At 35.8% G+C, this 12,864-nt stretch overlaps 1 protein-coding gene across 5 annotated transcripts in view; it reads left to right on the top strand.

Annotated features, from left to right (window-relative positions):
- Positions 1-12,864, top strand: part of PRKD1 (protein kinase D1) — a 329,820-nt gene that overhangs the window by 160,852 nt on the left and 156,104 nt on the right. For all 5 annotated transcript variants that reach the window (XM_072838104.1, XM_072838103.1, XM_072838107.1 and 2 more), the window contains one exon: positions 9,027-9,165. In XM_072838104.1, coding sequence (XP_072694205.1) covers positions 9,027-9,165 — 139 coding nt within the window. Of the gene's footprint in view, positions 1-9,026; positions 9,166-12,864 lie in introns of those variants that run through there.

Below are 12,864 nucleotides of genomic sequence, written 5' to 3'. Positions count from 1 at the left end.
GTGATCCTGGAGACCCCGGATCGAGTCCCACATCGGGCTCCCTGCATGGAGCCTGCTTCTCCCTCTGCCTCTGTCTCTGCCTCTGTCTCTGTGTCTCTCATGAATAAATAAAATATTAAAAAAAAAGAAAAGAAAATTTAGTGTTCATGCTTTTGGTGGGTTTGAGCCAGCTTATAACGACCCTTAGAAAAAAATGTAATAATTAGGATGTGAGGCACTTAAACCTTACTTGAATACAAAATCCTCCATCTCATATTATTGCTACACCTGTTGTGCTGTGTCCATGATAATCACCTAGTGGTTATTCACTAAGTATTTATTTTTACACATACTTAACTTTTTATATACTTAAATTTTCAGTGTGTTATTAGATATTTTTTTAAGTTGTGAGATGCTTAAAAAGGGGATGGGTGAGTTTCCTAGGCCAAGTTAATAATACAAGTTTATAACTGTTGTGTTAGTTCTCACTCACAACTCCCTCAGCAGGATCCAGTTGACCTCAGGATCCACTGCTTTCAGAACCATCATCAACCACTTAACCTTTCCTGATTTTCACAGTTCAGTGCTAACATCATTCAGGTGCAACTCCAACAAGGGATTCCGTTTCCCCCAACTGTTTAGGAATTCTTGTTAAGATAGTTGCTCATCAGGTATCCTTATTGTCCCAGTACCCACCTCCCCGGAACAATACTTAGTATTTTGGCCAAACTAGGAAGCGTTGGCACCTTTTTAATTTCTTCGCTCATTAAGAGTGGCCAGTCATGGCACACACGTTACAAACAAGAGAGTTCTTGGAAAATAACTTGGAAAGCATCTTCCGTGAGAAGAATGCAATATTCACCTGCCTGATGTGTTCTGTTATTGAGCAGAGTAATTTAATTCCAGGATTTTCATCACCTTTTAGCAAAAGTAAACTGGCAGTGTATTTTTCTTTCCTAATCAGGCTATCTCTCTCTTTTTTTCTACTTGACTGAATCATGGATTAATTTGTTTCTGGTATTGCTTGTTTCTTGCCCTTTGTGATTGGCCTCAACTGTGGAAAAGCACCCTTTGTTCCTTAGAGTTCCCGTTGGCCAGGTCACATTTCAGCAACTCATTAAAACATGTATTTATTCTACTCTGGAGCACATTGTCTGGCCAGCCTTGGATTTATAGTGAAATGTAACAGTAAATTGTGCTCTGTGGTCAGAAATGCCAAATGATACACACAGCAGCACAGAGGTTTCCAGCATAGGGTAGAATTAAAGAGCTTAGGACCAGTGCCGTGATTGTTGGCCGTATTTTCACAGTGGCCAGTTTTGTTACAGTCGAACTTGGAGAGAGCTTGAAATCACTTATCTCACATGTTTGCGCTCACAACCACAAAGCCTCTGAGAAACACAGAACTGATCTTGTAATAAGCTCCAGCTGAGTTTACAAGCCTCTGAGCCTTTCTGAAAGCCTGTTTAGTTTAATGAGGGTTTTCAGATTTCAAAGCTCACACACCTTCACATAAAAACAGATGATTATGACCAAATTAGGGAATGTTGTTCCATGAATATTTTCCCCCAATATGTTCTCTTCTCAGTTGTCAGACATTGTTTCGTTATACTTTTCACCTTCCAGACATCATTTTTAAATATAATTTTTGGTAATCCTATTGTATAGTGTCTATTCAAGCAGAGTGTTATGTTACATCAAGGAAAAGACTTTTTTCTCTTAACAGTAAAAGGCAAATGTGCATATATATTTTTCCTGGCCAGTAAAAAAGGGTACAATTTGAAAAAAAATCGAACCCTCAGTTTCTGCTGCCATGACAACTGTCCCATGAGGCTAGGCCTTCATGTTCACCCCTGCCCTGCTTCACAGGGCTCTACAACCTGATTCTGAATGGCTTGTTAATGAAGAGAGAAAAGCCATCTCCCTGACCCAGTAAGACAGAATGTGGGAGAGAGGATATCCACGCCTCAGTGACCTATATCTTGGGCAGATAACTTTCATGAATATTTATAGTACTATCTTTATTTTTTTAATTTAGTATTTTAAAATAATACCTTTAATATGTGTTGTATATATATATGTATATATATTACATATATATATGTATTATTCTATCTCTTCTTGTTTTTAAAAGTGTTTTGTGAGTCACCCTTAGAAAGAAATGTAATAATTAGGATGTGAAGCAATCAAGCCTTACTTGAATACAAAATCATCCATCTCATATAGCCACAGTTTTACAAAGAGGCACAACATTGAATGGGATGCTCAAATGTTAGCCATGTAAGATCATAGAGAAACAGAATTTAGAAGAGGTGTGTAGACATGTTGACAGAAATTGTGATGAGGCAGCAGAATCCTTGTCTCCTATACTCCTCTCCAGTATCGCCACCTGATCCTTTCTCCATACAACACATCCACAAGACATTAGTTAGAGGACACAATAAAGGTTGGCTCTTCCTTGGGAAAGCAGTTGCTGTTTCATCTCTCTTCCTCTCCAGCTATTATTGCCTACCCACCCCACTTCAAACACTGAATCCCTTGAATTTTCTCTCTCTTATCTTGAGTCAGAATCAGCTATCCATGGTTTCAGAAAGGGTATGGTAAGAGGATCTGTGCATTGATTAATGTATTATGTTTTGAAGAACATTTGTCTTCAAATCAGGGAAAACTCTTTAAGTTAAGCTTTAATTCAACTCTCAAACTGAGGTTTAAAAGTTTTATGATAATTATTACATTTTTAAAATTTACTTCATTCAGTGTATTTTGTATATTTATTTCAGTGTAATCTTAAACTTGGTCTTACCAACCATGGACATTTTGTCTTTAACTGACTTCTCTTACAAATGCTATTTACGTAGAATTAAGTAGTCAAAAAGTTGGGTAGAAAAGATTAACATTCTATATTTAAAAAGCACATGAGGTTTTGCATTCTACTCACAAGGAGTATTTGGTAGAGGACATCCTCACCTCCAAACAAAAAACAATAGAAAATGTATAGAATGTTGTTTTGACACTGTCCAACAGGCAGTGCAGGACCGTAATCCCTGAGAGAAGAGAAACAAACAACGTAAGTGCTACAATCATCTGTGCTTTCTGCCAGGAGGCAAGGTTAACAGTGTTAAGTGTAGGGAGAGAAACATAAGAAGAGCCTAGTTGTCTGGCTCTATGAAAGACACACAGAATAGAATTCAAAGTGACCAAGTCAAAAGGATTTTTAGGGGACAAATACTGGAAATGTGGGACCTATACAGAGAAAGAGCTTCATAAATCTGCTTAAGAGCCTTCTTGAATACTAGACTGAATACAAATCTGTGTATATGTATGGTGAAAATCTGTGTGGCAGAGGAAATACCAGCTAGCTGCTGGGAAGCTATGAAATGAACACTTTACAGAGCTCACACAAGGTTGAGAGACAGTTGAGTTTCTATTAGGCAAATGGGAGAAATTTCACTGAACACTTGAGGTATTCCATAGAGATGTTCAAAGAGTTACAGATTAGTAGTAGGGTTAAACTATTCCTAGGGGAAATACTACTCTAAAGCTAATCTAACAAAGCTTAAAAATAAGCGTTGGAAAGACCAACCAGATCTGCAATTATCTTAGTATTTTGCCAAGACAAATATTAACATTCTTTAAGGGAAGACAACAAAGTCCAGTCGCTCACAGTAATTCATAAAACCTGGCATCTAACTTTAAAAGTACACATATGTATTCCATATATAAATGAAATCACATGGTATTTGTCTTTTTCCTGACTGACTTATTTCCCTTAGCATAATAGCCTCTAGGTCCATACATGTTGTTGCAAATGGCAAGACCTCATTCTTTTATATGGCTAAGTAACATCATTATATGTCAACTGTATTTTCTTTATCCATTCATTTATCAGTGAACACTTAGGTTGCTACCATATCTTTGCTGTTGTAAATAATGCTGCAGTAAATATGGGGGCACCTGTTTCTTTTTGATTTGATGTTTTTGTTTTCTTTGGGTAAATAATAGTGGAATTACTGGATCATACAGCATTTCTATTTTTATACTAAGTGAAATAACTCAGGTAGAGAAAGACAAATACCATATGATTTAACTTATATATATATATAATCTGAAAAACAAATGAACAAACCAAAAAGAAGATACAGACCCATAAATACAAAGAACAAACTGGTGGTTGCCAGAAGGGAAGAGGTGGGATTCGGCAAAATAGAGGAAAGGGAGTGGGAGGTACAGGCTTCCCGTATGGAATGAATAAATCACAGGGATGAAAGGTAAAGCATAGGGAATATAGTCAAAGTATTTTAATATCATAATATGGTAACAGTTGGTAGCTATACTTGTGAGCATAGCATAATGTATAGAATTGTTGAACCCCTGAAACTAATGTAACAGTGTATGTTAACTATACTTCAATTTTTTAGAAGTATACCTATGAAAAAGCAGGAAATGTAACCCATAAGGATCAAGAGAGTAAATAGAAGTAGACCAGAATGGTAGAGGTAATGGACTTAGTAGAAAAGAACTTTAAAGGATTTAAATGAAAATATGAGGTGAGGGACTTGTACGGTGAAAACTATAAAACACTGCCTAAGGAAAGGAAAACAAACAAATAAATGAAAGGACATTACACGTTCATGCATTGGAAGAATTAATATTGTTAAAATATCTGTACTACCCAAAGCAAAGTACAGGTTCAGTGAAATCCGTATCCAAATATTAATGACATTTTTTTATCAAAGTAGAAAAAATAATTCTAAAATTCAAATGGAACCAGAAAAGATTCCAACACAAGCAATTTTGAGGAAGAATAAAGCCAGAGGCATGATATTTACTCATTTTAAAATATGTTATAGTAATCAAAACAGTATGGAAAAAGCTTAAAAAAAGGTATATGTACCAATGCTCAGAAACTGATCAAGCAAGAAGAGAAAAAAGACACAAATCATGAGAAAGTAATAAAGAGACATCACATGGACCCTACAGACATTAAAACGTGATAAAGAAATACTATTTAAAAAAAAAAAACCTTTTTGCCCAGAAAGTCAACAATTTGTATGAGATGAATAGGTTTCTTGAAAGAAAACTACCAAAGCTCTCACTTAAGAGGAAATTGAAATCTAAATAGTGCTAAGAGCTAAATCTTAAATCTTAGTAGAAAAGTCCAGGCTTAGATGGCTTTGCTGGACAATTCTACCATTTAAGGAAGAACTTACACCAATTCTATATGAATCTTTAAGAATATGCAAAAAATATGAATCTCAATCTATGTTTTTCACTTCATTCAAAAATTACCTGCAAGTGGATCATAGATCCAAAGGTAAAACTCCAAAAATTAAATGTAGAATAAAACATAGGAAAAGATCTGTGTTACCTTAAATTATACAAAGATATATCAGGTATTAAAGTAAAAGCATGATCCATAAAGAAATACTTGATAAGTTAGGCCTCATCTAAATTAAGAATTACAGAAAATAAAGGAAAGGGAATGAAAAGCCACAGACTGAAAGAAAAATCTGTGAAACACCTATCTGATAAACAACCTTTATCTAGAATATATAAAGAACTATCAGAGCTCAATAATAAGATAATTCAATTTTTAAAATAGGCAAAGGAATTGATCAATTGTGTGCATGGGGGTGGCACACTTAAAGACATGGAAAGATGCTTAACATCATTAGTTGTTAAGGAAATTAAAACTTAGGAGATACTATTTTACACCTATTAGAATATCTAAAATAAAAACAACCAACATTAACAAGTGCTGTCAAGGATGCAGAGCAACTGGAACTCTCATACACTGCTGGTGAGAATGCAAAATGGTAGAGCCACTTTCAAAACAGTTTGGCAATATTTTATAAAGTTATATAGATACCTCCATATACCCTAGAGAAGTAAAAACGTGTGTTCACACGAAAACCTCCAAGTAAACATTTATAGCAGCTTTATTTGTAATAGCAAAAAACTGTAACTAAAATGCCCTTCACTGAGGAATAGACACATACACTGTGATATATCCATGCAGTAAGTAGAACACTCCTCTGCGTTGAAAAGGGAAAGCTTAATGATACATGCAACAGAATGGACAATCTTAAATTCATTACAGTAAATGAAAAACATCAGATTCAAAATTATGTACAGTGTAAAAAGTACAATACCATTCAAATGACCTTATTGAGAAGACGAAATTACAGAGACAGAAAGCAGATCAGTGTCTTTCTAGGGGCTGGGGATCTAGGGAGAAGCTGATAAAATGGGCATGGAGAAATTTTAGGGAGTGATGGGAACTGTTCTTATATCTTGGCTGTTTTGTGTATACCACATGTATAGTAGGTAGTTATCATATATATTTGTCAAAACTTGCAGAACTACACACTAAAAAGGGTGAATTTTACTGTATGTCAATTATACCTTAACTATTTAAAATAGCATAAAAATATCAAATACTTAAAGGCAGATTTAACAAATATGTCTAAAATATGTACACTGAAAACTACAGAACATTTTTGAGAGAAATTTAAAAGAAACTAATAAATAGAGCAACAGATCTTGTTCATAACAAAGTAGAAGTCTGCATTATTAAAATATAGTCCTACTCAAACTGAACTGTTTCAATGTAATTTCATTGTAAATTATTGCAGGTTTTTTGTAGAAATTACAGTGATTCTAAAATGTATATGGGAATTCAGAAGACCTATAATATACAAAGCAATTTAGAAAAGGAGAAAAAAAAAGGAGGGCTTACCCTACCTGATTTTATGGCTTAGTATAAAGCACCAATAATAAATATGTTATTGGCATCAAACATACATTTATATGACCCAGAAATTCGGTTCCTAGGTATTTACTCATAGGAAATGAAAAACAGGAGCATCTGGGTGGCTCAGTCAGTTAAGGATGTGACTCGTGATTTCATCTCAGAGTCCTGAGATGGAGCCCTGTGTCAGGCTCCAAGCTCAGCAGGGAATCTGTGTGAGATGCTCTTCTTCTCTTTCTGCCCCTCCCCACTGTGTGCACACTTGCACACACATCTTTCTCAAATAAACCAATCTTAAAAAAAAATTAAAAACATATCCACTGAAAGATTTGAGTATAAATGTTATAGCATTATTACTTTGAATAGACACAAATTGGAAAAAAAGAGTGTCCATCTGGGGTTGAATAGATTAATAGTCATCCTAGATCCATGTAATGAAATTCTGATAACTAATACAAAGAGAATGAATCTCAAAGGCAATATGTATAAATGAGTCTCTATATGCCCATCAACACGATGGTGAGCAAAAGAAGTTAGCTAGAAAAGAGTCTTTATATAGTACATACTGTATGACTTCATTTGTGTGAAACAAATGAACTAATGAAACAGATGAACTAATCTTTGGAGACAGAAACTAAATCTTTGCCTAAGGTTAAGATTGTGGATGGCATTGACTACAAGAGGGTACAATAAAATTTAGGAGATTGATGAAAATGTTTCATGGCCTGATTGTGATTTTGGCTGCACGAGTGTTGATGTTTGTCAAAACTTATAATATAGCCATTTTATTTCATGTTATTTATACCTTAATGAAGCTGATTTTTAAAATCGTACATGAACTATTCATTGCTTTTAAGTTACAGAAAATAGTATTTACTGTTCCATTTCTTTCCTTGTACTTTAAAAACATTACTGAAGAGATTATAGAAAAAAGGAACTTTTTCCCCTTTTAATTAGCACAATGGAAGCAGTAACATCATTTCGGCTCTTGTGTTTCCTTTAAGGATGTCAACTTTACTAGTAATACACAGAAGCAGTTTTAAGTCTGGTCATCAACAGACTCCTTTTTTTAAAAAAGATTTTATTTATCTATTAGAGAGACAGAAATGGTGACAGATATGTTGGGAGTGAGCACAAGCAGGGAGAAGAGGGAGGAGAAGCAGGCTTTCTGCTGAGCAGGGAACCCAACAGGGGGCTCAATCCCAGGACCTTGGGATCAAGATCTGAGCCAAAATCAAGAGTCTGATGCCCAACCAACTGAGCCACCCAAGTGCCCCTGTGGTCTGAATTTAGAAACTCTTCTTGCTTTAGAAGGAAGAGAAGAAATGCAGGGGATAATATTAATTGTTAATATTATAATAATTGTTACTGTTATAATTTTTCTGTTTGTCCATTATAAAATACCATTCATTATATGCCTGCTATTGGGAGATAATCCTTGAGTAATAAACTCTTGGATTTGTCCCCGTGAAAGGAATTTAAAAATTATGTACTTAAATTGACTTTTAGCTATTGTTCATAATCTATTTAACCTAGATTGCATGAAAACTAAATGTATTATATGGGCAGCAACAGAAAGGAGAGTGGGGTTTTCTCCTCTGGCACTTTTCCTGAGTCAAGGAATCTAGATAATATTTCAGTCCACACACAGATCACAATTAGCTTTATTGAGTCAACTTTTATTCTATTATTTTTAAAAGGTTTTATTTACTTACTCATGAGAGACACACAGAGAGAGGTAGAGACATAGAGAGAGGGAGAAGCAGACTCCATTCAGGAAGCCTGACGTGGGACTGGATCCCAGGACTCCAGGATCATGTTCTGAGCCACCTAGGCATCCTAACTTTTATTTTTGAATATACCTAAGTGGACTGATCTCTTTTTTTTTTTTTCAAGCAGATTGCAACTGTATGTGTAATGGAATTGTAATAAACTGACTCCCATTTTTTGTGCTACTGGATTGCAACAGATTTTGTGAAAGTGCACAATTATTCCCACCTATATTATTTCTTAGCTACCTTACTGCCAGAGCCACTTTGAATTTTACCTCATATTCTTTAATTTTATTGCTCTCTAATTAGATCATATGGTTCTTATTGCCCTTATGATATGTTATTCCTTTCCTCCTGACTTGGAGGCATGTCAATATCAATTTTGCTATTCATTTTGAATGTTCTAGATACCTTCAACTTTTGTAATTAGCTTGTATTTGTGCCCTGGCACTTGATTATTTGGTTTTTATTTTAAATTTAGGAGGATTTTGACATTTAACCTATTGTGGTATTTGTATTTACAGTTCCCTGAATGTGGTTTCTATGGAATGTATGATAAGATCCTGCTTTTTCGCCATGATCCTACCTCTGAAAACATCCTTCAACTGGTGAAAACGGCTAGCGATATCCAGGAAGGCGATCTTATTGAAGTTGTCTTGTCAGGTAGTACCCTTATTTCTCTATCCATAGATTAATACTTTGCACTTGAAGAAATCTGGAGCATAAGTTTTTAAGGCAACATAGAAAACATATCAAACTCAGCCCTAAAAGGAAACTTCAGGCCTCGTCTGTGGGAACTTTCAAAATTTTTTTGGAAAAAGCAAATGGTTTGCCTTATGGGTGCAAAATTTTTTGCGCCCACTACTGTCCCAATCACTTTTCCCAACCTCACAATCTCCCCAGCCGCCAACAACACCACAAGCATACTTTCATTCATCACCTTGAATCATTTGGATGGCAGCAAAAGCAAACAAAAACTCCCCAGTGGTGAAAGAGAGATGCTAGGGCTCCAAATGTATGGGGGGTCTGGAAGCCAAGAAGTAACAACAGGGCTAGAAATCCATAGCTTTAGTTAAGTCAGATGTCTACTCACTCTAAGCCAAGACCAAGTCAGAAGCCTGAGTTCAGGAGTTACAGCAGGTCGGGCAGGCCATGTGACACTAGCCAGATCACTCCTTGAGGAGCAGCTGTGCTTTGCTTCCCTCTGCCCAGATTTATATTCCTTATTAAGGATTTAAAAGTTACCAAATAGACTATGTGTATTAATACAGAAAAAAAATAGTCATATTTAACTTTAAAAAAAAAAAGTGCCAGAGAACAGCTGTAGCTGGGATCCATACAATGATCAGTGCAATAATGCAAAGAGATCCAGTTTGTTTTTTTTTTTAATTTTTGTGAAAATAGAGGAATTATTGAGAAACTTTGTATTGTTCCTTTCTCTCCTCTGGCTATCTTTGCTTGTTACTTCTTTGACTAAAGGAAACCCATTAGCTTTCATAATTCTAGATTTCAGTTCCTCAAGTTCCTCAACTTGTTCAGAGCCCGGGCCTTGGTTGCACTGATTATAATTCAGTTGGACTTTGCTTTGATTCAGTCCAATTTGTTTTTGTCTTTGTTGATCCCTTGTCACTGGGTGAGGTCCTGGGATTGCCGCATTTTCACTGTGTAGCTTAGATCCTATAAAACAAGTTGTTTTGCTAGATAAAAATAATAATGTTCTTGTTGTTTATAGAGTTGCTACTTGTTAAATCAAAAAAGCAACAGCTTTCATGTGTTTTTTGTAGACAATGCCAACCACTTTAATTATTATTTTTCATATGTATTTTTTATTCAAGTATAACATAGTGTTACATTAGTTCAGGTGAACAATATAGTGATTCAGCAATTCTGTACATTACTCAGTGCTCGTCATAAGTGTACTCTTAATCCCCTTCATCTATTTTACCCATCCCCCCACCCATCTTCCCTCTGGCAATCTATTGTTTTCTATAGTTAGGAGTCTGTTTTTTTTTTTTTTGTCTTTTTTTCTTTGTTCATTTGTTTTATTTCTTAAATTCTGCATGAGTGAAATCAGATGGTGTTTGTCTTCCTCTGACTTGTTTCACTTATCATTTTACCATCTAGATCTGTCCATGTTGTTACAAATGGCAAGATTGCATTCTTTTTGATAGCTGAGTAATATTCCATTGTACATGCATGCCACATCTTCTTTATCCAGTCATCTGTTGGTGGACACTTGGGCTGCTATTATAAATCTTGGCTATTGTAAATAATACTGAAATAAACATAGAGGCACACATATCTTTTTGATTTATACTTTTCTTTGGGTAAATACCCAGTAGTGGAATTTTACAGGATCATATAGTAGTTCTATTTTTAATTTTTTGAGAAACCTCCACACTCTCACCTTTCTTTGGCTCTTTCACAAAACTTTTGCACCTGGTCTCAAAAAACTAGTGCTCAGACATGTTGTTTTTTAAGTTTCCTATTTCTGAGAGGAGGAGCTGCCTGGAATAAATTATTTAGGGAAATCATGCCCTGGATCCATTCTCTCCCTAATTCATATTAAACTCATAGCTGGGCTGCTTTGCAAATAATACAATGTGTTTTATGAATCTCTTTTTTTTTTTTTTGCCTGTGGCAATGTCCAGAAATATGATAATTTTTTAAATTGTATTTCAAAATTTATTTTTCTTTCCATTTCACTTTTGTTGCCGAATGCTATATAGTAGTGTCAGACAGATTGAATGCAAGCTGTGTGTGAGTGTGCTTGTGCTTGTGGAAGAGGGAAGGGGACTGCCTGTTTGGGTGTTATCTCTGTGAGCGGGATCTGCTCTTTGGCATGCTGACCTGATGAAGCACCCTGCATTGCCCTGCTGCACAGGGAACAGCATTATGCTGTTCCTTGTCATCTCCGCAAACCAAGACCCTCACTATGTTTATACTCCACTTCTTTTGCCATCCACTCTTTCTGTGCCGTGTTCGTCCTGTCCTGTCTCCTTGGCCCCAGTTGCTGAGAAGGCACTCAAAGGCAGCCTTTTTTTTGCCTGTTGTCCCAATACCAGGCTTAGGAAGGCCTCTTCTATTCTTAGCAGCTATCATGTTGGTATTTAAAAGGAGCCGTTCTATAACAGCCTAGTTTTAGATTTGAACCTGGAGACTTCAGCATTTTCAGCCCACACAGTCCCACTCCCTCAATATCATTTAACCCTTAAATATTCAATGATGTATATTTAATTAAATGTATGTATATATAATGACTTATTATATATAACATATGTAACATATGTCTTTATATAACGTGTATATATATACACATAGATATATGTGTGTGTATATATATATATATGTATATATATATATACACACACATACACACACACACACACACACACACACACATTCAATTATGTTTAACTGACGATCTCCTGCATTTCCCTGTGAGCTTCTTTGGCGGCTGTATTTTCCTCCCTCCTCTCCCACTCTAATGCTTCACATTGTGATTTTCTCAGTATATGTTAAAAATGTTTTTTTCCTTAAACTTCCCCCCAACTATAACCCTGTTTTTCTCCATGCCCCTTTCCTTTCTGCTTAGTGTCCATCACCTATGGCGCAGGCCCATGCCTGAGCTCACCACGAAGTGATGGTCTAGCTCTGAGATCCTCACTCGGGCACTTTCTTACATCTTGTCTTTTGCTCCCAAATCCACATCCCTGGGCCCCATCTTTTGACTAGTTTTCAGGCCCTAGCTCCCTACCATTTTATCACTTACTCATTCCTGACCCAAGCCCAGAAGAACATGGAGTGCTGTAGTTGGCCAGAGAAGTGCTGTTTCCTGATGGGTGGTTAAGGATCAACTTCATTCAAAATGCAATGGGTAAAGGAGGTAGGGGTACAAGACACTGGGCATCCCCTCTGTTGCTTTTCAACTAGTTTCAGAACATAAAACAATGCTGTGGAGATTTTCCTCTTAAAGACCATAATATTATTGTTAAAACTCCTTTATCTAAATTTTGGTTTCCCCCACGAAAAAATAAATTTTACTGTATAGTTCAGCATAAACATAATCTGATTTTTTTCAGTGTTTAACCAGTATTCCACCAATAGAAACATGTTCTCACCTAGGAGTACAGTAAAAATGTGAGAAATATGGAAAAAAGTAAATTTGAGGAAGGTGATATACTATTGTCTCTGCAGGCAAGATCAAGAATTTTCTCTTATGTCAATTTATTCTGAGACCTTTCATCATCTGTTAGTACTAAAACCAGGCTGCTCCTAGCTGATTTGCTGGTTTTCTGTCTCCTTTTCTTTCTGAAAAACAGGTCTTGTATGAGCTAGTGCTTTTAGACTCAGTAAGCCAGG

This window comes from Canis lupus, chromosome 9, assembly GCF_048164855.1.
Source record: "Canis lupus baileyi chromosome 9, mCanLup2.hap1, whole genome shotgun sequence".
Classification (NCBI taxonomy): Eukaryota; Metazoa; Chordata; class Mammalia; order Carnivora; family Canidae; genus Canis; species Canis lupus.
Note: the sequence above shows the minus strand (reverse complement) of the source record. Positions and strands in the feature narration are given on the sequence as shown.